The following is a 25,867-nucleotide window of genomic DNA, read 5'->3' on the forward strand; positions in this document are numbered from 1 at the left end:
TTTTTTTAAACAATATAGTTATAGTGCTTGGCGTGGATAGCCCTTAAATTAAGCTATAGTGTAATTATCCTGTGCATGAGGGTGATCATCAGCCACCTTATCCACTTAAGCCTTATTACTTTGTTATAGCCGATCTACAAGCTCACAATGTGTTGCAATGCCTTTTTATATGTTTTGTACATTTTAGATTTATTTTATTTATTTATTCTAGCCTATAATGACATGCCTAAAACAAGGATTCCAGGTTGAAAGTGGTTAAAATAGATGAATCTGGGACGTGGTGCATGGCTCTGTGTACAGTATATTACAGACTGATTTGATTATTGAACCATGGTAACATGAGTTGCCATTTTCCAGTGAATGCTGGACAATGGCCTTCTGGTCTTCTTTACAAATTTAATTTAGTATTACACATATTGTATATGTCCAGCCCAAGCCTTATAGATGGACCATGTAATATAATAAGGTTTATGTTGTTCATAGAAAATGATGATTGCAGGGTGTGTGGTTTGGTCACACTTTTGTGGGGGGGTGGGGGAGTGCAGCTGCAAATATAAATTAGTCCAGCGATGCAACATAAACTAGTACATGTACAATTGTTTCACTCCTCTGCCTTTGATTTCAGGAGCACTTTAAGATGTTGGGGGCCATTGTTAAACATGTCCCCCTTTACATTTCTAAGATACACTGCACAGTAATGTCCTCAGTGTTCATTTATCTCTGAGAGAAATTAAACCAAATGAACCAGAGAGAGTGAGAGGAGCTGACAGGAGGATCATTGATGGACTTTCCCACTTTGTGTTTCTCCAGCTCGTGCAGGACCTACTGAAAAGCCTGCCCCAAATATTTGAGAAAACCATGGAGACCCAGTCGGCACTGGGTCCGGCCCTGCAGGCAGCCTTCAAGTTGGTGTCGCCCACAGGAGGTCGCATGTCCATCTTTCAGACGCAGCTGCCCAACCTCGGGGTGGGGACCCTCAAGTCCAGGGAAGATCCTAACCTGCGGGCATCTGCCAAGGTAAGGGGCCCTGGGTAGGATAGGAGAGTTACTTTTCTCATTGATGGCTGCCATAGATTAATCTCAATTTCAAGTATAAAGCAAATGAACAACAAGGCTGAGGTTTTTCAGCAGGTTTTCTTTTGCTTGACTGTTGATTTTGAAAAATAATAAAGTGGAACTTGGAACAGCAAATATTATGCCATGACTCATAATGGCCGTTAATCCTCATGATTGCCACAGGCACACTTTGGTGAGTGACAGGGACAGGACTTAGAATTCAGTCAGTGATTAGATAAAATATTCCTGTCTTCAAATGAGAGATTGCTTGTCAGTGTGTTATAATTGGTAATGCATGCTGCTCTCTTGTTGTAGACAATAACTGCAGCTATTTGCTCATTTCCTCTTGTATTCTCATTACGCTCTCATTAAGCTCATTGTTATCCACTTACTCTTAGCTTATTAGGCTTCATTATGCCTCATTTGGCTTGTTCCAATTCATTTCTTGAGTGTATGTGTGGTTGTGTGTGTGTGAGAGAGAGAGTGAGTTTTAGTCATATTTAATTAAAGTGGTGGCTTTCTAAATGTTAGATGCTCCACTCTGGAGCACTAGCTAGTAAGCAGGCTACTTAATTAATTGTTCATTAGAAGCCTCAGATAACCCTTTGAGGTCGTGGTACGTTACTGGCTTAAGTTTAAACAGTTTGACAACATATACAAGGTCTGCTACTCTGAAATCCCAAATGTTGTAACATTTATCAGAAGTCTTGAATGATTCTGTATCCTGGCTTTGACTGGATTTGGAAAGTGATAAAAAAAAAGAATTAATGTGTTAGAGGCTGTGTATTATTTAGTTAGACTATAAATTGTGTAAATGAAAGAAGGCTCTGTGGGGTGTACTTTTAAATTCTGCTTTATCTGTGTGTGGCATCGGTCATTAAAGTGCATTGTGAGTGCTCAAGGCTACTTGTAATAGGCCTCTGTGACTTGACCTCCTTTCCCTGTCTATTGTAGTAGTGTTGACCTCGTTTCCCTGTCTGTTGTGTTTTGTTTTTTTAAAGGACATCCAACACTTGTCTCCGGCCACAGACTTCTATAAGAAACTGGCCCTGGACTGCTCTGGCCAGCAGGTGGCTGTGGACCTGTTCCTGCTCAGCGCGCAGTACTGTGATCTGGCATCACTAGGTGAGTCCTCACATCGATGGGGATTTAGGACTTCCCAAATTGAGTACCGAAGTCTTGCCGTCACTCCCACTACACCTGGTTCACGGTGTCATTTTTTGTATTGGACTTCCCATAGGCAAATCTTAGATCGCGTCATATAAGAACTTTGTTTCAAAAATAAACAAACCACGCTGGCAATTTTCTCAGGTATTACATTTGATAACTGTGTTTGTATAAGTTAGTACTTTTTCACCGTCAGTTGATGCTTAATATCCATATGAGGAAAATCGCCAGGGTGTTTTGTTTATTTCTGGAACACAGTTCTTAAATGACGCGATCTAAGATTTACCAATGGGATTTTCCGAAAATATGATAAGCAAGTGTGTGGATCAGATTTCTATTTTAAGATGGCATTCAGTCAACAAAAAAAGAAGAAAGAAAATAATTCTCAGTCTTTATATAACATATTCCATTGAACAGGCCCTGCTGCCCCGTCTTATGACAAACCATTACATGGGCGTTGTCACTTTATGTACATATGACCTTGAATACACTTTGATACAACTTTGATAAGCTTGTGCAAAAAATGATTACACCTTGTGATGTGACAATAAACTCAAAGTTGAGTTGAAGGAGAGGGGGGGCTATGGGAGAAGTGTGAATGAGGGGGTTATAGGGTGTACATCTATTTTTATCATTTGGAGAGAAACATAAGAAGGTGTCTTAATTCCTGTGTCGTCTGTTCTCCCTCTCATTCGACAGGTTGTATATCCAGATACTCTGCAGGAAGTGTGTATTACTACCCCTCCTACCACCACGAGCACACCCCCGCCCAGGTGGAGCGCTTCCAGAAGGATCTGAAGAGATACCTGACCAGGAAGATCGGCTTCGAGGCCGTCATGAGGATACGATGCACCAAAGGTCAGCCGCGTGCCAAAGGTTAACTGAGTCTGTCCTTTTGTGTGTAGACCAAACGGGAGAGCTCTGACATCCTCTTTCTCTGTGCAGGCCTGTCCATCCACACGTTCCACGGGAACTTCTTTGTGCGCTCCACGGACCTGCTGTCTCTGCCCAACGTGAATCCAGACGCAGGCTTCGCCGTTCAGATGTCCATCGAGGAGAACCTGATAGACATGCAGTCGGTCTCCTTCCAAGCAGCGCTGCTCTACACCTCCAGCAAAGGTACACACACACACACACACACACACACACACACACACACACACGTGTACACGTGCACGCACACACATATACATATTTGTGTACACATACATAGATATAGCTAACCTATCAACACCAATTTGAATTTAGAATGATTGTTCATCTGGAAGTAGCAGCTGTGCCTTTTCTGTGTAACAAAGGAATAAATTAGATGTTCAAATTGTTGCAACCACCTTTCTCTTATTTGAACTTGGTCAGCTTGTCGTGTCTATTCGATGCTTTAGACTTGTACTACCAGCACAAAGACTAGCTACACGAGAACTTGTGTATTGTCTTATACATTGGGATCATAGAAATGTAAGGAAATCTGAATAATTGTGATGAAACTAGATTCAGAGTTAGCCTTTGTCTATTGATTCTGTTCTATTCTGCATAGAGATCTTTTGCAAGCCAGGTGTGAAAAGCCTGAGTACATTTTCTTCATCAATTAATGCATCCTAACTTGGCTGTTTCCACATCCCCAAGGAGAGAGAAGGATCCGCGTTCACACCATGTGTCTGCCTGTGGTCAACTCCCTGTCGGACATCTTCGCTGGAGCTGATGTGCAAGCCATCACTGGACTGCTTTCGAGCATGGGTATGTACCACACTTTATGCACTGCAAATAAAGTCTCTTCCAAGAGTCAGTGCTTGATAATATATCGATATAATAACTCTTATAATGTCAGCGGCCTTGGATGGTCGAGTCCAGACCAACCAAATGGACAAATGTGAAGTTGACCCCGATAGCAACTTTCTTGACATAACATTAACCCCACCAAAACCATGCATAACCATATGAATAGTGTTTTACTGTTATTTAACGTTAACTTAATCCTGTTGGATTATCTTTGTATCAAATATCTGCCTAACTGGCGGTCACAAAATCTATTATATTAACTTCAAAGGTGGCTTTGTAGTCTACAAATAAACCCCAGTTAAGTTTGCAGGTGGCTTCATTCGTATACAGTCACAGTGCTACTGTCTTAAAGTCTTGTGATGTGCATGCCAATGTTAAGTGGTATGAATATGAAGTTAGGCTACGGTTATATGCGGACAACCACAAACAAAGTGTGCACGTTTAAAAACAAAGCCTTTTGAATTGTTGGGAAGTTTGGGAACCTGACCAATCAAATGGGGGCTACTGACACAAAGCCCTCAGGGCTTACTGCTTCCCCCTTACAGTACAACATGTATTGGAAGGTCTTTTGACTGTCAGGATGGCATTATCATGGCAGGCTTCTCATCCACTCTTTGAGCACTGACAGGTGGCAGTGATAGGGGAAGCCTGCTTGGGTTTGGGGATCAGTCACTGCAGTTTGGGATTTCCGGTTTGAAACCTTGACAGACAAAAGGAGAAAAAAAAGAAACCTTGACAAACAGAACAATATTCAAGTGTAGTGATTTAATTGTATATAATTTATTTATTTTATTTACTTTGTTTACCCCCTGCATTGTCCTTTTTTATTCCCTACCTTTTAATGTATGCTTGATGGGAGGTGTTGGGTGAGAGGGTTGTTTGTCTGTCTTTGTTTGCAATATAAGCTGTGCAAATTCAATAAAAAACATTTGAAAAGCCAGGACAGCCAATGAGGAATAGGTGTCGAATGATGACTATTAGTCAGACTGTTTGTAGACTCAGGCGCTCTTCGAGCACCTGGTAATAATTGTATAGCTGTATAGCTTATCTAAATCACTGAGTGTGAATGCTGTCCACCACCGTTCACAAATGTATGATTTAGAAAATTGACCTTTACTCAAGAGACCACTTTAACTGATGAATTGAATTCTCCAAATTTTCCTTGCAATGCTTTCCGTTTTACTTGGCAACTGCATTTGTTTATGATGGCACATCTATCCCCTGTGCTGCTGGCTGGCAGGGTACTTTCAGGCAACTGCGGTAATATACTGTTCCGGGTCAGGTGACTGCTTGTAATGTTGAAGAATGTTATACATTTAGTTCAGGACACAAGTGGAACCAACACTAACTTCCATTAGATAAGCTCTGTATTACGCTTTCCATAACAAGCTCTTTGTCATCACTGAAACATGGTTCTGACATGTTCCTGTGCACGTGTGTATTAGGGCTGCAACTATCTATTATTTCCTTAGCGATTATTCTATCGATTACTTTTTCAATTGATCAAAGTATCCTAAACCGTGTTTCTTTTAATACATTTTTTCGATTAACCACTTAGGCATTAATTTATACTTCATTGCACAACAGTGTTGTGCAAAAATAGAATAATAGCCAATCTACAAGCTCACAATTTATTTTTCAACATTTTTGAACTTCTTTGAAAAGATTTATTATACGTATTATTTTATTAAATGTGTATTTATTCTCTTCCTCCTCCTCTCAGCTGTGGACCGCTCGGTGTCGGCCAGCCTCAGCGACGCCAGGGATGCGATGACCAATGCGGCCATCGACTCGCTGACTTCCTACCGCACGTCTGTGCTGACCATCCAGCAGCCAGGCCTCCTCGCCCCAGCCTGCCTCAGGCTCTTCCCGCTCTACCTTCTGGCCATGCTCAAACAGGTAGGCACACGCCATGGACATTAGCCACATTAACACTTGTGTCTCTGTTTTGGGCATATAAATTGCGAAAATAGACGATCTACAAGCTCTCAATGTGCGTTGCGAGCTTGTAGATTGGCTATTTTTGCTATTCGTCATATAATTAAGTATATAGGGCTTAAAGGAGAGATCCACTCTTGAACGGTATTTGCTTTGATGTGTAGCTAATCACTCACCAACATACCAGGTGCAGTTGACTTTTTTCATAGAAGCCCCTGTTGTCCATTGTGGAGACCCCTCCCACCGGCAGAATGGGAGTATGTGTAACAACGAAACTCGCCTATTTTAGCAGCTCCAAACTTCGTTTTTCTTTCACTAATCCCCTCTATGCAGTGTCCTGGCACTCTCACATGCACTGTTTGTCACCCTTGAGCTGCCGTTAGTACAGAACGGCTCTGATGCGTGAACTCCTGCGAGATTCTCGCGTCCCGCGAGATTTGGCGTGTAGCGCTCCCCCTCCTCTCATAAGTGACAAACAGTGCATGTGAGAGTGCCAGGACACTGCATAGAGGGGATTAGTGAAAGAAAAACGAAGTTTGGAGCTGCTAAAATAGGCAAGTTTCGTTGTTACACATACTCCCATTCTGCCGGTGGGAGGGGTCTCCACAATGGACAACAGGGGCTTCTATGAAAAAAATCAACTGCCCCTGGTATGTTGGTGAGTGATTTAGCGACACATCAAAGCAAATACGATTCAAGGGTGGATCTCTCCTTTAAAGGAATAGTTCACCCAAAAAACTACTTATTTTCTATCAATTACACACCCCATGAAGCCTTGAATTCATGGAGATGTCTTTGTTTCCTAAGCCAATAATTGGAGTCGACTCAAAGGGACTCAAAGAGTCTCCTACTAACCGATTACCCGGTCATCAAATTATTGGCTTAGGAATGTGACAAAAACAAAAAAAAATCATCTTTGGGGTGAAATACTCCTTCAAGTGGTTAATGGATCAGATGTGCATGTTCCATAGTCTCTGCTGGGTTAAACGCGTAGCTTCCCAGTGCAACATGCCCCGATCGTTCAGTTTATGCATCATCTGCATGGCCACAATGTCACAGATTTCAGTTCCAGCTCAAGAATCTGTGTTGTTTGTCATGGCTCCCTCCTGGATACCCTCATTTTGCTGTTACTCCTCACTGTGCTGTCACAGTAAAACGATAGTTACGAATGTAACTACGGTTCTATAAGTCCCGAATGACCGCCAGAGGCGGTGCTTCAGCACTGAATGGTTCCCTTCGCGCATGCGCAGTTCGAGTACGTATACCAACTAGGGCTGTCAGTTCTCCTCTATAATCCCATTCGAATTTCTTTAATTTTTTTAAACGTAACTTTTTAAAACGTAACTTTCTCTGTTACTATAAACAAGTGACGTTTATAGGGAGAAACATGATGAAAGCATTTGTTTTCGCATTGGTAGGTCAGGAAAATAAATAAATAAATCTTCTCGCGTGAACACGAGGATTCTGAGCAACAGAGCGCTCTGGCGGTCATTCGGGACTCATAGAACCGTAGTTACATTCGTAACTATCGTTCTATTTCGTCCCTGCTAACCGCCAGAGACGGTGCTTAAGCACTGAATGACTCATACCAAACGAGTCGCGAGGAATCCTGGTTACAAACCTTAGACGGTAGAACCGGACTCTGGCAAGAGCACCACGCCCAGTGGATGGGGAGTGGCAACGTTCACCCTATAAAACCTAGAGAACGTGCCCGGTGACGCCCATGAGGCAGCGGCACAGATATCCTCCAAGGGTACCCCTCTCAGGGCGGCCCACGACGTGGAGACGCTCCTGGTGGAGTGGCACTGTATGCCGGGTGGGATGGGACGGCCACTCGCCCCATAGGCGTGGCTGATTGTGTCCACAACCCAGAAGGACAGGCGCTGCTTGGAAAGCGCGCCCCCTCTGTTAGGGCCGCCGTGACAGAGGAACAGCTGTTCGGACCGCCGAGTATGGGCGGTTGCTCTGATATAGGCCCTCGGGGCCCGGACTGGGCACAGCAGCTCCATCCTGTCGGACCTCTGCCCAGGCGGAGGGTTGAACCGGGCCAGCCTTATGGGCTGGTTGAGATGCGCAGTCGACAGCACTTTGGGGAGGAAGGCTGCGTTCGGCCATAGGGTGACACCTGACCCGTCTGAGTTCCACCTCAGACAGGACTCGTTAACGGACAGGGCGTGCAGCTCCCCGACGTGCTTCGCCGAAGTTATCGCCAGGAGGAATGCGGTCTTAAGAGAGACCCACTTCAGCCCTGCCTGCGCCAAAGGCTCAAAGGGAGGCCCGCACAGGGCATCCAACACAGTGGTCAGGTCCCATGCTGGGGCTCTCGGGGCTCTCGGAGGATGTAGCCTCCGAGCCCCCCTCAAGAAGAGGGACACCAAACTGTGGCTCCCTACAGTGGCATTGTCTATTTTAGCGTGTCGGCTCGAAATGGCTGCCACATAAACCTTCAGGGTCGAGGGAGATCGGCTCTTACCCAGGAGGGACTGTAGGAACTCCAAGATGGTAGGCACGGAGCAGTGCACTGGGTCATCGTTCCGACCCCTACACCAGTCGGAGAACAGCTTCCACCTGTTGTCATATTGTAGCCTGGTGGAAGGCGCTCTTGCATTTAAGATGGTGTGCCTGACAGGCCCTGCACAGCTGCTCAGCAGCGGTTCGGGCCCACCAGTAGCCAGACACACAGTTGAAGCCGTCGAGGATCGGGATGCAGGATCCGACCTCCTAATTGTGAGAGCAGGTCTGTCCTGTCGGGGAGGCGCCATGGTGCCCCGCGGCAAAGCTTGTGGAGCAGAGAGAACCACGTCCTCCCTGGCCAGAAGGGGGCCACCAGCAGTACGGTGTGACCCTCCAGCATGACTCTCTGAAGGATCTGACGTATCAGAGGAAGAGGCGGAAAAGCGTATAGCAGCGCCTCCGGCCAAGGGTGCGCCAGCGCATCCTGACCCAGAGGGCTGGTCGTCTCCGCCAGGGAGAACCAGCGCGGGCAGTGGGCCGACGCCTCTGAGGCGAAGAGGTCCACCCCTGCCCTGCCGAAGCGGCCCCAGATGGTGTGCACCACCTCCGGGTGGAGGCGCCACTCCCCAGGTGGAGGCTTTTGGCGGGAGAGGAAGTCTGCCACATGGTTTTGCTCTCCCGGTAAGTACATCGCCCGAAGGCTCGTCAGACGGGGGGCTGCCCACGTAAAGTATCATTCATAGTCGGACGTAAGGATACGTAACGAGCGCCAGCGCTCCTTACGTTGCCGTTTTTGTCTCCCCCTCCGTCACTTACGGCTCCAGGATTTCCGTCCGTGCAGTCGACATTCACCGTCAGACCGACGTGTACGTCCAACTACGTTGCCTGTAGTACCAGTGGAGCCCGTTGGCAGTATAAGGAAAAAAAGTTTTCCTCGGGCCCTCTTTCTCCAAAAAAAGACCCACGTTGGTTGGTGGAAGTACTTGAGTAAATGTACTTAAGTACTTAGATCCGTCGATCCACGGTCTGTGACAATATATAGCACAGTGCAGTAGGGGTCGAAACTCACGTTTTGTAGACAACCATTGTTTTTGTCTAGTTTGTGGACTAGTTTGTGTCTTTTATTGCGTTGTTTTGGCTAGATGCTACAATGGTAGCTTCATGTTGTTAGCTGCGCTGATGCCAGCTGGCTGTGTTGCCAGGTTTTGTGAGAGAAATAAGCAACCAGGTCTATGAAAACAAGCCCAAAAGAATCGACTAGGATATAGCAGATCTACAATATATGTTTGAGAATCACTGGTTTAAATAATAATTGGCCCAAATAAGCAACTACACTTTAGAAACAAGCCCAAATAAAACCGCAACCACCAATACAAAATTGCTTGTTTGTTTACAAGCAACTTTACAGAAAAATAAGCCCAAAGTCGCTTATAATAAGCAGACATGGCAACATTATGGGTACCGGTACATACTCTCGCAACTGCCATCTAGTGGATGAATAGGTGTATTACGCCTGTACACTTTAAAATAAATAAAATAACCCCTAAATAACGTGAGCGACTATGCATGCGTCCGTAAAGAACGGACGGAATCCCTCACCCCCTGACGCACGTTTTAGACCCATCTAGGGACTATGAACGGGCCTTAAGGAGGTCTGTGGACACCCGTAGCAGCCGAGCGGATTTGGTCCCGCCCTGGTGGTTGATGTGGTACACGGTCGAGGTGTTGTCCGACCGCACCAGGACGTGCCTGCCCCCTAGAAATGGCAGTAAATGCTGTAGGGCCAGGTGCATCGCTCGCAGCTCCAGCACATTTATGTGGTCGGCACGGTCTTCCGTGGACCACCGTCCTTGAGCCGTTCTGCCCTGCCATACCGCGCCCCAGCCCAAGGGGCAGGCGTCGGTGGCCACAGTCTCCCTGCGGGATGGGACCGACCCCATAGGGACACCCCTTGATAAGTAGGCCCTGTCCCTCCATGGGCGTAGGGCGAGGAGACACTGTTTCGACACCCTTATTTTTCTGCGTCTGACGCTCGGGCTCTAGGTGAAAGCTGTTCAGCCACCTCTGCAGGGGGCGCAGTGACAGCAGACCCAGCGGAACAACGGCTGCGACGGAAGTAAGTCTGCCCAAGAGGCTGAGGAACATGAGGAGTGGCAGCCGTCTGCCTCTCCGGAACGCGGGCAAGAGCTTCAGGATGTCGTCCACCCGGCGGGGGGACGGACATGCTGTCATGTTCGTAGTATTCAGGGCAAGCCCAATGAATGTGGTGGTCTGGGATGGCGTTAGGTAGCTCTTTACTGTATTTACCTTTAGACCCAGGCGGGCCACGTGGGACAGGAGCCGTGCTGTATCTTCGGCTGCCTGCGCCCGGGATGGTGCGCACACCAGCCAATCGTCCAGATAAGGCAGGATCTTTATTCCTCGAGATTGTAGAGGAGCCAGTGCCGCTGCCACAAATTTGGTAAAAACCCTTGGAGAGAGGGAAAGCCCAAACGGCAGCACCCGGAACTGCCAGTGGCGGCCCCGGTAGGCGAACCTCAGAAATGGCCGGTGTTGGCGGGCAATGGGGACATGGAAGTACGCATCCGTCAAATCTATGGAGGTAAACCACTCCCTGTGGGCATCCGACTGCAACACGTCTGCCGTGGTTAGCATGTGAAATGGCATGACCTTGAGGTATTGGTTCAGTCCCCTTAAGTCTAATACGGGACGAAATCCGCCGTTTTTTTTGGGAACAAGGAAATACTTTGAGTACAAGCCCCTGGGGTGTGACAGGGGGTCTACTGCCTCGATTGCGCCCTTGGCCAGGAGGGCAGATAGCTCCTGGTCCAGTGCGAGGGCCTTTGCCGGGTCGCCGATGATGGTCCTTTTGACCCGGCCGGCTGTGGGGGGCCGGCGTCGGAACTGAAGCTTGTACCCGTGGGTTAAGGTGGTAACCATCCACGGGTCCGAAGCTTGAGCAGCCCAGCGCCTGAGCTGCTGATGGGAAAAATGTCCGACGGCCGGCCCCGTGGGCTCAGCGTCTGCCCCCCCGGCCCCTAGAGGCCCTGGGTGGGGGTCTGCCAGGGTCCGGGGCCCGAAATGTCGGCGAGGGGCCGGTGTCTCCGGCATCACGGCCCTGCCTCTGTGTAGGACGCTGCGGGAAGCGCTGGCCCCTAGGATGCGCTGGTGGTAGGCGAGCCCGGGGGGCAGCCGAGAGGCTCCTGCTCCTGCCGGAGGGAGGCCTGTTAGGGGGAGGCATGCGCCCCAGACCTGCTAGCTGCTGCCTGGTCTGCCCGGCCTGAATAGTACGCTCCAGCGCTTCCTGCGCGGCTGGGCCGAACACTGCTCCCGGCTCCACTGGGAGACTGCGGAGGGTTCTTCTGGACGCCTCAGTGAGATTCGACTGAGAGAGCCAGACCTGGCGCCGAGTCTGGACCAGGGTGGACATCAGCCTCCCGAGCTCCCTTGACATGAGGCCAAACGCCTCCAGCGACGCGTCACAGAAACCGATGGAGTCTGCGTCCGCGCTAGCACTGCCCTCCTGCAGAGATGCTGAGAGGGCCAGCAGTAGGTGCGACAGGGAGTTGCCCAATCTACCGGCGCGCGCTCCCGTGTCATACGCCCTTGTTAGCAGATCATCAGTGATCCTGCACTGTGCACTGGGGCATCTAATGTCCCGCCGCAGAGCCTCATCGGGGGAGACTATGAGGGATGCGATTCCAGGTTCGATAGCCGGCATACGGTCCAGGCCCACTGCTGCAGCGTCATGCATGGCCGACAGAGTACGCCCGTCAGCCGAGAGACGGGAGCGGGCCCTCGTGTCTCTCCAGCAGGCTTGTAGCTCGCTTATGTAGTCCCCTGAGTGAGGAACAGCGAACGAAGTGGGGGCTGGCCTGCGCCTGAAGAAAGCGCTTGCAGGGGCTGCCTCCGCCTGCTGCGGTATGGTCAGCCGCTGCTGCTCCAGAGCCGTGCGCAAGACCGCCCGCATGGAACTGTCCGTCTCGCTCAGTGAGGTCTGGGCTGAGGAGTGGGAGCCCGGCTCCGAGGCCTGGGAGACATAGTCTCCCCTATCCTCCCCATCAAACTCACGGAAGTGAGTGGCTGATGCCGCCAGAGAAAGTGCGTCATCTTCTGGGGTCAGGTGTGGCATTGGAGGCGTAGGCGCTTCTGCCTCCTCCGAAGGGGGATCGGGCTGGCAGGCCATGAGCATGGACTTCATGTGGGCCAGCTCTGCCGACAGCTTCTCCATCTCAGATGACAGACTGCGGTCAGACCTCCTCTTGGGAGGGGGGGCGGCAGCCGCCTCAGCCCGACGTTTAGAATGCCTAGCCTTGGCTGTAGCCGGCTGGCCTGATGGGGGGACTTTGCCTGCACCCTGTGGCGGTTCCACCTCTGCCAGTCTGGCCGCCCTCGCTGCCCGAGGCATGTAGCTGCAATTCATGCAGGCGTCGCCGTCCAGTGCCTCCATCAGATGTTCGGGGCCCAGGCACCCGGGGCAAAGATCGTGTCCATCATCTGGCTGGAGTGGAGCCTCACAGGAAGCACAATAATGGGAGTCATCCATAGTCCAGAGCGCGGACGCCACTGGCTGCTAGGAGAGAGACCGTAAGCTGGGGGGAGGGAGCGCTTACGCTGCCTGTACCAGCAGAGGCTAGTGATAGCGAGTTCAGGTGACCAGAGCGCTAACGCAACTGGCAATGAATATTAATAAATAAAGACAAAAAACAGCTACTGAGCAAAGCTTGAGAGCTGATGTAATCTACATATACTATATAGCAGGGGCTGATCAAAGAAGCTGCAGAAAAAACAAAAGTAACGCTAGTAAAAAGAATAGCGTTAAATTATGCCGTGCCTTAGGCAGGCAGCGTCAAGCTTGCTATAGCAGGGGCTAATCAAAACAGCCGCAAAAGAAAAACACACTAGTATCAACAAATAGTGCTAAATTATGCCGTGCCGTGGGCAGGCAGCCAGCTTGCTAACGCAAGGACTAATCCAAACAAAAACTAACGTCGCTGGGCCGAACACCGCAGCTCACTACATTAGTTTAACATAAACAAAAGGCACTGGTGTACGCAAAAAGCACTAAAGCTACACCGTGCTTGCAGCAGGCAGCGCTAACGCTTGCTGTCACTAGCGGATGCTAACCAAAACAACAAGTTATTGGCTCCTTCGAGCAGCGTAAGACTATCAACAGGCAGCTAGCCGCTCCTATGCTAACGGATGCTAGCCGGAGCGCTCACGCTACCGTTAGCAACGTGCAACCAGATGCAGGAGGGAGGAGGCGCGCACGCGACCTTTACCAACAGAGGCTGATCTATAATACAAAACTTTAAATCTCAGTCTAGCAGCAACCTACCTTGTCCGGAGGCGAGGGATCTTAGAGCCGTCCCTGCCGGTGGAGCGACGGACGCAAACAGCGTCCGTGTGAGCTTCACCCTGCTCAGGGGGAGAGAAGTCGCAGTTCTTAGAGGGCGAAATAACGCTACTCCGACCTATATGGTCACAGAACTACCAGCGACCTCTTTTTTACAAACGATAAGGTAGGTTTGTAATATGGCTTCGTGCAGATCTCTTACAACCTGCGCGCGAGAAGAAAAAAGGGACTGACAACCCTGGTGACACCGGAAGATATAGCCTCTTCCGGTTCATCCCGGGGTCACAAGTGACGACGTTGGTATACGTACTCGAACTGCGCATGCGCGAAGGGAACCATTCAGTGCTTAAGCACCGCCTCTGGCGGTTAGCAGGGACGAAATGGAACAGACATTTCAAAATAAATTATGTTGACAATAAACATGTACCTTCCCACGCAAAGATGGGAAACTGTTCTTTTGAATGCTAGGCGCAACGTTTCATTTTACTTTACAATTTAAGCATTTAGCAGGTGCACTTATCCAGAATGACGTACAAGTGTGAGATCAGACTAAATGGCATGAACCCTAGGCAAGAAAGGATGGGGTTAATGTCACATGAGTGCAAAGAAAATAATTTTGTGCTTAAAAGAAACTAGGATATCAAACCTAGCATTGGTCTAAACAACATCTATACCCAAATAACATTCTTAGCTTTTGTGGTCAAGCTAAAAAAATAAATACAAATAAAAATAAACAACATACAGTATGTGATTAAGTAATAACCAGTAGATCTGCATACTAGTACAACTTGCATAGTTCAACTTGCATCTCTTGCAAAAGATGATACAAGGAAAGAGGTGTTCTAGGGGTCAGGTGAGTTTTCAGACTGCGGCAGAAAATGGGGAGTGATTCTGCAGTCCTGACACTGTGTGTGTGTGTGTGTGTGTGTGTGTGTAACCTGTAGATAGCGTTCAGGACAGGCACCAGCACCAGACTGGATGACAGAGTGTTTGCCATGTGCCAGCTCAAGTATCAGCCGCTGGTCTACGTCATGCCCATGATCCACCCCAACCTGTACCGTGTCGATGACCTGACTGATGAGGTGAGAGAACATGGTTTACCCTGTGTGTGTGTGTGTGTGTGTGTGTGTGTGTGTGTGTGTTTGTGTGTGGGAAGGGTTCTTCTGTTTTTACATTTATTTCTAAATCAAGGCTCCTGTTTTAGTTGTGAATAATATACTTAAAGGATAAGTTTTATAAAAATGTTTAACCCATGTTTAATTTGCCTCTTATATACTGTACCTAATGTCAGCTGTCGACAAAAAGGGTGAGCTCTCATTGCCAGCCTCCAGCTGCTTACGTTCAATTCAAACAGGGTTTCTCAGAATGCTCAAATAAATAAATACATGCTGTGAAATCGCTGTGGTGACCATCCGCCACCTTCTCCCAAAAATGTGCAGCCCTGTGCTATTTTCACTCCAAGGATAGACTTCTCCATAACTACCGGGATCCATGTGCAAATAGTGTGTGATGACAGAACTATCATGACATTAAACACGAAACTGTTCATTTTAATTGATTTAGTTTGCAACTTCACTGTTTGCCCTCAACTCCCCGTGGCAAGTGTGAATTTAGCTGGCTTGTTGTTTTCGTCACGATGCATTTGATGTGCGTTCTCTGTGGATTAGCCAAATTCTGGAGGATCAAATGTATGCATAATTCATAGGATATGGAATACTAAATGAGGGCAAAGAAAAGGGTACTGCAAAGCTTCTTCTTATGGACTTTTTTGGGGGGAGAAACATTATTTGGATGTACATTTATTGAATGGAGATTATTAATCTGAGGATTTTAATGGAACATGTGTACAGGGACTTTAATGAATGCTCTCTCCTCTCCACAGGGGGCCCTGAACATCAATGAGAAGACCATCCCTCAGCCCAGAGTGCAGCAGCTGTCTGTGGAGAAGCTCAATAGGGAGGGGGCTTTTGTTATGGACTGTGGATCGGTGAGAAGGACATCAGTCATCAAACTGAAACTTGAATTATTATTTGTTGATATCTAAAAAGACGCTCATAATTGAACATCAAGACCAAATGTGCCATAAACACTGTAACCATATAAAAGTAAAGCTACAGATGTGGTTGTAGGCAGGGAAATGGCAAGAGGCCTTGCTTAACCACTGTGTGTACTTCATTAACTGTGGTCCCCCAGGGGTCTATACTTGGTCCCCTCCTTTTCCCCCTCTACACCAAATCTCTTTGCTGAAAATAACCTATCTACAAAATCACAACGTGTCACGATGCGTTGTGAGCTTATGGATTGGTTATTTTAGCAGAATGTGTGCCTATATTTGCCCAGAATAGGGACGCTAGGGTTGATGTGGGTAGGTAAATTTAATTGGATCATCCTGACTAGAACTTGGCCTCTTCTCTTTTCCCATCAGGTGTTGTATCTGTGGCTTGGAAGGAACTGCAACGCCAACTTCCTGACGCAAGTCCTGGGGGTTACAAATTACGCTGATGTGCCTCAGAACCTGGTAGGGGACTTGAACACACCTGTCTTGCTCTTTATCACTTAAGCTGTATTTTTTTTTCATACAAATGTGTCGCACAGCGATAATAGCGATCACATTGAGCTTGTAGATGGGCTATTTTACTAATTTTGAAAATTTGCTAAACACCTAATTGTCCATTTTACTTTATTCTCCAATCAATAGTACCTTCTCCCAGAGCTCGACACTGCAGAGTCCCAGAGAACAAGGGCTTTCATTGGCTGGCTGAGAGATCAGAGGCCTTTCTACCCCACCCTACACATCATCAAGTAAGCATCATAGAGGAAGAATGGGATCATGTGTGTTGTTTTTGTAGATTAAAACTGCAGTGAAATACAGCACAGGACCCAAGTGAACAATTGTGTGCCGTCTCCCTCCATTAATTGCCGTCAGGTTGTGTTTGTAGTCCCCCAGAGAGGGATTATAGAGGTTTGTACCTGCTAACCTCCACAGACGACCTTTCTTCATAACTGACCATGGTTTGCCGCCGGCACCTTGCATAAATAAAACAATAAGAATCACAATCGCACCTTGAGTTTCTGACCGATCACATAAGATGTCCGTATTGATGTCTCTGTGGAGATGTTTGGCTAGGTAGAATATCTTGGAGGCATAAGAACTACCGAAACAAACTATGGCATGGCAATGCTTTTTTGTTTTGTCTGCAATGACGTCATTTTGAACTTCGCTTCCGTGAGGAGAATTATTATTATTGCATATTTATTTTCATAATGGTGGCAAATGCATGGCTATGTTTCACCATCAGTTGGATCAGACAGCTTGTGTACCATGTACTGATACATGTTTCTCATTTTGTTTACTCTCCAGAGATGACAGCCAGGTTAAGGCCAGCTTTATGCAGAACATGATCGAGGACCGGACTGAGTCGGCCCTGTCCTACTACGAATTTCTCCTTCACCTCCAGGCGCAAGTTACAAAGTAACCCCCATTCAGTGTGACCACGGAGTCGAGACAACACTGATCCCCCCCAAGTGTGTTTTTTTGTTTGCACGTGTGTCAACACCTGCGCTCATGTGTTTGCACGCATGTTTTGCATCATCGTCTTGCATCATCTCCAGTTGTCGACACACCATTTCCCACTGTCTCTCTCTCAAGCCATCCCTGACAATTCCCCCTGAAAAAGAACCCTCTGCTGAACAGAGCTGAGTCGATGCAAACTGAACTGCCATTCAAACTAATGAAGCTACAACAGTGGACGTTGTGAGGACAGTGACATGAGGAAATCTCCATTCCGATGCCGAGTTGGTACTTTTCCTCCCCAGCTGGAGCAACTTGTTGAGGGTATTTGGGGGGAGGAGGGGGGGGTGACAGTGATTGATTGAATGAAATCAGTGTTTATTCTCATAGAACAATGCTGTCTAACCGAAGTATCGATCAGATACGGGACAGGCAATGGGTGTGTGAAGTCTTTTTGTTCCAAAAAGCACAGTTGTCTTTACTAATAAAAAGAACAGTAATAAATGTATGTATGCTTAACCACTTTCACCCTGGCGTCCCTATTTTGGGCATGTCTTAACGATTTTCAAAAATAGCGAAAATGGCAGCTTGTAGTTGGTTATTTTCTGTATTTTTGAAATGGGGCTTAAGTGGTTAAGACTTGGTGGATGAGAGAAGTGTGTTTAGTTTTTTTTGCCCATGCTCAGACTGTTATTTGGTGTCACCTCAAGCATTTATACATGGCATACCTGAGCTATAACAAATACTCTAGTGGTGAAGGACGGAACTTGTGCTTTTTACTTTTTCCGCATTATAATTGTGAGTTGAACAAAATGTGTTGACTTTGTTGTAAAAGGCAAAAATCTTAGGAAGTTTTTAAGGCCCATTGATCTTGCTATTATCCACTGCCTTGAATGTGTTGAGTGGATGTGTGTTGACTGTTGAATGGAAAGTCGCTTCACCCAGTCTGAACTCATCTGTCCTTTCATCCTGTCTCTCTCTGAAAACTGTGTCCTCTCATCCGCTGTCGCTCCGTATCTCTGGACATTCAAAACACATTGGATGATGTTGCGTCTTAGTTTTTTTTCATTCTTTCTTTTCTTTCTTTCTCCGTTTGTTTGTTTAATTTATGAGACTCCCAATCTGATTAAATTCTGTAATTGCCTTGTATGGGAACTCACTTTTTATTATTATTAAGCCTCTGTTTAAATACAGACTATATGAGATATTTTAATATAATAGGATATGGGAAATTCTTTAACACAGACATAACAAAGCCATTGTGATCTTTTAATCATACTTATTGATACTTGTATATTGAAAAGACTACATTATATAAAAGTAAAGAAATGCTGATGATTTTAGTATGAACATATTAAGGTGAAATGATGCTAATGAAATAAAATGTTTGGGACTTTTTAAACGCGCTTTGTTTTTGTGGTGGAGATTCATGGTGAGATTTGGGTTTGAATACCTGGCAACAAAATGAAGACTGGAGTCTGGACCTGCCATGTTCCTGATGCACGTCACCAATACCAGCGGACCAGAGCTTCGTCCAAGCTCACAGAATTACTAATTAGATTCAACTAGAATTAAATAATTAATTACATTAAATGTCCATTGTTTTCTTACCCCCTTAGGCAGGCTGCCTAGTGCCTACCTGCCTGCCTACCTACCTTCCTTCCTTACTTCCTTAGTTTATTCCTAACTTACTTTCCTAAGTTACCACAGAGAGATTGCAGTTCAAAAGACTGCCCGCAGGGGGCGTCAGGCACTCTGTTGAAGGTCTGCATGTACATGGACAGAGATAAATGGTTATATCCCACTTGAAGCTAATGTTCTGCTGGCGAGTTGGTTTTTGAGTTTAAAAATAATAATACATTAAACAGGTTAATTAAGCAATTAAAACGGCCGATGTCAACGTTATCTATCAAGGGTTGTTGTAATGACGACATGAAATGATCTGTAAAGTAGCCTACTCGCATGTTTTACTTACGTAAAAGTATCAATACTGCAATGTTACAAGTACAATTCCAGCATTCAAAATGTACGTGAGTAAAAGTACAAAAGTATCGGCATCCAAATATACTTAAAGTACTAAAAGTAAAAGTACTCATTGTGCAGAATGTCCCATTTTCACAAGTTCAAAATGTATACAAATCTTTTGAAAATAGCAGATCTACAAGCTCACAATGCGTCATCGGCTATTTTCAAATGACCGAAATGTATATAGTGCTGAAGTGATTAATGTATTGTAATAATAATCCAAATCTACACATTAACTAGTAACTAAAGTTTTCAAATAATTGTAGGCTAGTGTAGTAAAAAGTACATTATATTCCTCTTAGTTGTAGTGGGGTGAAAGTATTGGAAATACTCCAGTAAAGCAAAAAGAAAACCTCAAATTTGTACTTAAAGTGCAGTACTTGAGTAAATGTACTTAGTTACTTTACACACCACTGACGTTTACAGAGATGAGATCATCACTGTGCGACTCGTCGTTCCGTAGTGGCGTAGGATCCCATTGTGGTGTTTCTCTTCTAGCTGTAGAGTCTGTAGTGTCAAAATGATCTGAGCATTTAGTGGTGTTGTTGTGTTATTTACAGTCTTTCATCCACTGTGGATTAAAACGTTATAGGTATTTATATTTAATTGAACAACAATAATAATGGAGTCCTTGGCTGCAGAGGGAGAAGAGAGGAGCGCTGTGGTGTCTGCGGCGCAGAGGAGAGCTGAGATCAGGAGGAGGAAATTACTGATGAATTCTGAAGACAGAATGAACAGGATCGTGGGTTACGCTAAAAACGAGTCCGAAAACATCGGTACGTGTTAATATAGTCTATTACAGTGGTTCTCAACCAGTGGTCCGGGGACCACCAGTGGTCCTTGAGGTGGTTCCACCCAGGTGGTCCCCAGACTCCCCATGCTAAATGATGGAGAGTTGGTAACCAAATGGACCCTTAATAGTCCATACCTGTGAGCTTCGTAATGGGGCTAATAGATCTTTAACTCTTGAGAGTGTAAAATGAAACCAAAATGGACCCTTACATTTGGTTTCTTGTCGTGACAATTCCTGTTTTCATGATCATAATGTAGCCAGAAGCAACTTAGATGATACTGTATCTGCATCTAAGTTGCTTACGGCTAGATCATATATGCCACCACTACTACTGGATATCATATAAGCACTGAAGATGTTGTTAGCTGGATGCTGGGTAGAACATTTGTGTGCGTTGTAATTGAATATCACACTATTCCTCCATTCAGAGGGAGCAAGCAAGGATTTGACAGTAAAACAGTTGTTGTCAGGATGAGATGAAATGACAACAGAGCATCTTTTCATGTAGGGCAACAACTGATCACCAGGCTTCCTCAGTTTGCCCTCCTCCCAGAGTCTTTGCTCTCTTCCTTCTGCCCCTAGTAATGTTCTCTCCTGTTCCCAGCCAGGGTTATTGTTAACTAAAACTGAGAATAAAGGGAACAAATAATTGCCTTAACTGAAACAAAAATAAAAAGCAAAAAATAAAGTTAAAAGAAGAGGGGGGGGAAAGAAATGCAAGATTAAATCAAATTTGAATTTCATGTGAATCTTAGTTTTATTTTTTTCACCATATCTGATTTGGAGGTCGTATCTAATTCCTGAAAAACTAAAGACAAACTAAAAAACTAAACAAAAACAAGTCCATTACTAAAACTAAAACTACTTATGCACCTGTAAAACTAATGAATATTTCAAACCATGTGGCCCGAGCAGCATCCGGAGCCCCCCTGCGTCCATCAGAGCCCCGCTTCCACCTGGATCTGGACCGGCCAGACAGCAGGCCGTCCTCCGCGTCCGCTTCCCCCAGACCGTCCCCCTTCCTGCCAGAGAGCCGCTCCCGCAGCGCCACCCCGGAGAGGAGGGGCTCCCCTTTGCCTGACCTTGGTGAACCGCTGCAAGGTGGTCAGGAGGACGAGGCAAGAGGTCTGGAAGGACTCCGGGCTCAGAGACCCAGAGGGGACGACGACCCCAGTGGCTCCCCACGCCACGGCCTCCAAAAGTACCTGTCTCGCTTTGATGACGCCATGAAGCTGCGAGGTCAGTTGGTCAACGAGAAGCCGGCCGAGGACGAAGGCGCCGACCCAGACGACTTGGACCCTTTCAGGATCTTCAGGCTGGTTGGCAGTATACTCCTCGCCATCTTTGTCAGCGCCTTTGTCTGCAAGTACCTGGTGAGATGCTGATCCATGGCTTCTACAGTATCTATCTATAGATCATGGATTTTCCCCCAATGACCTCAAACCACATGTGTTTTGTACACATGCTCTGTTATTCTTTAGTTTGTAAAAAAAATAACAAATCAAGACTGCTTGCTTAACCTCTGAATCTAGGTTTCAGATATTAGTATTGAAGACATTGCCCAGAATTGCACCCTATGTTAACCTTGGCATTGAACAATATCCAACATGAGTAAATTGGTGTAAGAGAATATTTAGATATGTTGTTTTTATTTGCTGTGATATATCAGTCTTAGCAAAAATAACTTCTCTTATATTCTTCTTTTTTTAGTCGATATTTGCTCCATTTCTCACCCTTGAACTGGCCTACATGGGGTTGTTCAAATACTTTCCAAAGGTGAGTTGATATTTGACATTTAATTTGAATCTGTTAGTGATGATAATTGGGTCACTGTTTAGTTTCCTTGAAAATAACTGAAATGAAAACACTTGGGTTGATGGCAGTAAACGGGGGAGCTATCCGTGTTTGTGTGGCTTCTAAAGGTTTTCTGTCATGCTCCTAATGAAGTGCCTTTTTTCCACGATTCTGTAAGTAGCTTTTAATAGTAAGCTGGTACTAAGCACATAGTGAACTAGTAGTAAACACACATTGTTTCATAGCCTGGCTCCACCCCCTGAATCGCTAGCCTCGCATTCAGGGTCTGGTGACACTGTCGAAGGCGGGGTTTTCTTGGTTGAAAATCTGTACGACGAATCGGGATCGGGATAATCCAGTATAAACCAATCGCCAAAGAGTCTTAACTTTGGCCACGCCCCCATCTCAGAAATCGGCTGCACTGAGAGGGCTTTCAGACTGAATAATGGAGTGAAACGAAACGAAAATTCAGGCTGAGTGTCAGGCTAATTGTTTCATGCTTTATTCCCACATTAATACAATAATGGTGCATGTGATCACGCCTCCAACTGCATGTATCTTAACATTGTTAAGAAGAAAAATGGCATTTGGCTCAGTCCTAGAAAACTGAAGAGAAATGCAGGTGAGATAAAGAACTCACAAATGACATAAAATAATTACTGGGAATCAATAATAATAATGTCAATGTCCAATGACTTTCGCGCAAAAGCGGTTCCAGACAGAATCTCTTCCAAAATACCATTGTCAAATCAAGAGGCCGGTCCCTAATTTTATGTCCTCTCCACCTCAGGTTGACAAGAAGCCTAAGACCACCGTGTTGACGGCCGCCCTGCTGCTGTCGGGAATCCCCTCCGACGTCATCAACCGCTCCATGGACACCTACAGGAGGATGGGCGACGTCTTTGCCGATCTCTGTGTCTACTTCTTCACCTTCATCCTCTCACACGAGATCATGCTACTCGTGGGCTCAGAGACTCCAGAGACTCCCTGATTGACAGGAACGACCTCGGCAGCCCATTTCTCGTCCCTTTCTCCCCCTTCCCCCCCATTACAACAAGGCACACTCATTTCCTTAGGCTGGCGCCAGTATGTGACAAGGGACAGGGAGGAGCGAAACCTCACTGCCTTGCTATCAGGGTCGCGCGTTTGCTAGTAAAGTGCTCATTTAGTACACGAAGATGGCTAAATGTGACGACAGCATCCCCTGCTTCCCAAGGGCCTGCAGATTATTTGAGGCAGCGAAAGGCCGGGATGGAAGTTGAGTAACAGACAGAAAAAGTGTACATGTAACTCTTGTATAATCATGTGCAATTCTGGCTACAAATTTCTCAAGTTCCTGGCAGTGTGTGTATGCACTTCTTCTGATATTTTCCTTCAGCAGCCACAAATAAATCTGTGTAGGGGAAACACCAGAGTTCTGCTACATCTTCCTTACCTCCAGCTATATTACATATGCTTGGGCTTTGTGTCGTATTGTGAACTAATATACAACACTATTAATACATGTACCAGGCATGGTCAGTGCCTCCAGGCCTTGTCTCAGTTGGTTGAGTTGGGGTCAATTCTCTTTCAGTTGACTTAACTACTTATATACTTGCTTTATCGCTATTTGAAAGTTGCAAGTTGGTTAACTCAAAGCGAATGTTCAGATCACATAATGACACAGCTGTTACTCTCAACAATTTATTTATACATTGGTAAGAAAATCATTTTTAAAGCGGAGGTTTTCCTGTTTATGAATAATTAGCAGAATTGCTTAAACTGAAAGTGCTTTGTCCTGCTGTAATGTCTAATTTATACTACATCGCACGATGGAACTGATCTTCAAGCTAACAAGGTGTCGTAGTGCTTAAATGGGTTACTGAAGTTTTTTTATCTGTTGTAGCCTACGGAAGAAATCTATATTTGACTTAAAAAACCATACCGGTGGTCTGGCCAGATTAGCCCATTGACTAGTGACATACCCTGGTTTGTTTTTAGAGGAAGCCATTGGATTCAGTTCATTTCAAATCAAATTGCAGAGACTTGCTTGAGATAGGTAATCCAACACACTAAATGTCATTGTGTGGTTATTTCTTTGTCAAAGTTACATTATTTGGGGATTTTAATCCACTTTAAAGGGTAGATCGATTTGAAAAGTCTAGCCGAAAATAGTCCTTGGAGAAAAGATGCATTTACAAAGAACTCAAACGTTCATGGCTTATTAACCCATTAAGACCTGCGGCCCATTCTACAAATGTCTCCTTAATCTTAACAGTTTTCTGAAAAACTGCTGTTGCTACAGTATATCAGCGGTGCAACTACACAATGATGTTTAGTCAACATTGAGTAAAGTATTCAGGTAGGTTTGTTGATGTTTTAATGGCATTGGAGAAATTGTAAAGTGCCATACTACTTCCCAAAGGCCCTCGCATTAGCAGCGAAAAGCCGGGATGGAAGTTGGGTAACATATTTACAGTTAAGTCAAAATCAAAAAATAAAGCTCCTAACAGATAAATTGTCTGTTTATGTTCGATTTATGGCTGAAGCTGTGCACACAGTCACGTATGGGCACCATTACAGTCCTTTAAGCAAAATGCAGAGACTAATTTTTATGGATTAAAGAAATGCAATGCAATATTAGATAAGCTTCTGAAAAATCTATTATTTTCTATCTAAAATTCTATCTAATCTAATCTATTCTATTAACCACTTGAACCCTAGCATCCCTATTCTGGAGGCAAACATTCGGCTAAAATAGCAGATCTACAAGCTCACAACACGTGAGCTTGTAGGCTATTTTGGGCTGTTTTCTGGCAAAGACATTCAGCGTTGAGCCCTTGAGAACCCGGTCAACTAAGTATAGGGCCCTTGGGAATCCGGTCAACTAAGAATAGGGTTTAAGTTGTTAAAAGGTGGATAGTGACGGCATCATTTGTAGTGTACTAGATGTGATCCAGGCTTTCCATGGCATCTTTCATTGTGCTCTCATACAGTGTTCCGACGGGTCCACCACATCATTTACTTTGTGACATCTGATAGCTTTTCTTTCTTTGGTGCATTTTCAATCACGGTGACATGAAAATATCCATCAGGGTAACAGTGATTGTTGAGTTATTTAATTTTTTTGCACCATTCTGTGCTCACAGTAAACTTCATACATTCATATACTTAGTGGGAAATCTGCAAATACTACAAAATGTTGGATGTGGCTGATACATTGTCTGCATAATCAGCCACTATTACATGTAACTTTTATTTCATTTTTGAGACACTGTGGCCTGTTGACAAAATATAAAATAAAAATACTATAGCAAACCCTGATAGATGGGAGGGAATGTTTTTGGGGTTACTGAAAAGTGTATTTTGTCACTGCTAATATATGTGAAGCAGTAGCATCCTGGATGTGTGTACAGTTTTGCTGGGTAATTAATATCAAATATCAAATATTGTTTGTCCCAAACTCGGTCATACTTATTGTGCTCTTTCTCTGTCTAAGTAGTATGTTCCATTCTATGTCCATTTTCCTCATTTCATCCAAATTTATTTATTCAGTTTTCCTGTGACAGTTCCATGTATAACTGTATGATTTACTACTTGACAATTTACTTGATTGCTTTTGATAATGTTTACAGAGTAATTGTGCTCAGTTATTGAGTTGTAATTGTTTTTGATGGGTCTTATATAGCTAAATATAATTCAATATTCAGTCAATGTCAACATAATAAGACTGCATAAATGTACCAGAACGAATAATGAAATATTAAAAACCAAATAAAGACTTGTGTAACATTTTACAGTTCTTGGATACTTACTTCAGTTGACACATTTTCAGATTAAATACTTCCCTAATTTAGTGTTCAATGAAGTCTTATTAAGTATAAAACACAGTGATGGACAGTAACTAAGTATATTTAATTGAGTACTGTACTTTAAGTATATATTTTTATTTGACTAGTATTTTTTGGATGGGACTGTCTTTGCCCGGTGTTTCGCCCAGGTCGCCGTGGTTTTGAGG

The 25,867-nt window shown here is 45.3% G+C and overlaps 2 protein-coding genes across 2 annotated transcripts in view; both read left to right on the top strand.

Annotated features, from left to right (window-relative positions):
- Positions 1 to 18,660, top strand: part of sec24a (SEC24 homolog A, COPII coat complex component) — a 38,538-nt gene extending 19,878 nt beyond the window's left edge. The window contains exons 13-23 of the mRNA XM_080435836.1: positions 811 to 1,017; positions 2,058 to 2,181; positions 2,923 to 3,081; positions 3,169 to 3,342; positions 3,847 to 3,957; positions 5,723 to 5,898; positions 14,692 to 14,829; positions 15,630 to 15,734; positions 16,173 to 16,265; positions 16,446 to 16,549; positions 17,109 to 18,660. Coding sequence (XP_080291962.1) covers positions 811 to 1,017; positions 2,058 to 2,181; positions 2,923 to 3,081; positions 3,169 to 3,342; positions 3,847 to 3,957; positions 5,723 to 5,898; positions 14,692 to 14,829; positions 15,630 to 15,734; positions 16,173 to 16,265; positions 16,446 to 16,549; positions 17,109 to 17,223 — 1,506 coding nt within the window. The 3' untranslated portion in view covers positions 17,224 to 18,660. The remainder of the gene's footprint in view (positions 1 to 810; positions 1,018 to 2,057; positions 2,182 to 2,922; positions 3,082 to 3,168; positions 3,343 to 3,846; positions 3,958 to 5,722; positions 5,899 to 14,691; positions 14,830 to 15,629; positions 15,735 to 16,172; positions 16,266 to 16,445; positions 16,550 to 17,108) is intronic.
- Positions 18,661 to 19,741: 1,081 nt separating this feature from the next.
- Positions 19,742 to 25,615, top strand: camlg (calcium modulating ligand). The gene is made up of 4 exons (XM_080435754.1): positions 19,742 to 20,059; positions 20,992 to 21,449; positions 21,787 to 21,852; positions 22,661 to 25,615. Exons 1-4 carry the CDS (start codon positions 19,906 to 19,908, stop codon positions 22,859 to 22,861), a joined length of 879 nt encoding a protein of 292 aa, XP_080291880.1. The 5' UTR covers positions 19,742 to 19,905; the 3' UTR covers positions 22,862 to 25,615.
- Positions 25,616 to 25,867: the final 252 nt, after the last annotated feature.

Source organism: Gymnoscopelus braueri (genome assembly GCF_963280865.1).
Source record: "Gymnoscopelus braueri genome assembly, chromosome: 8".
NCBI lineage: Eukaryota > Metazoa > Chordata > Actinopteri > Myctophiformes > Myctophidae > Gymnoscopelus > Gymnoscopelus braueri.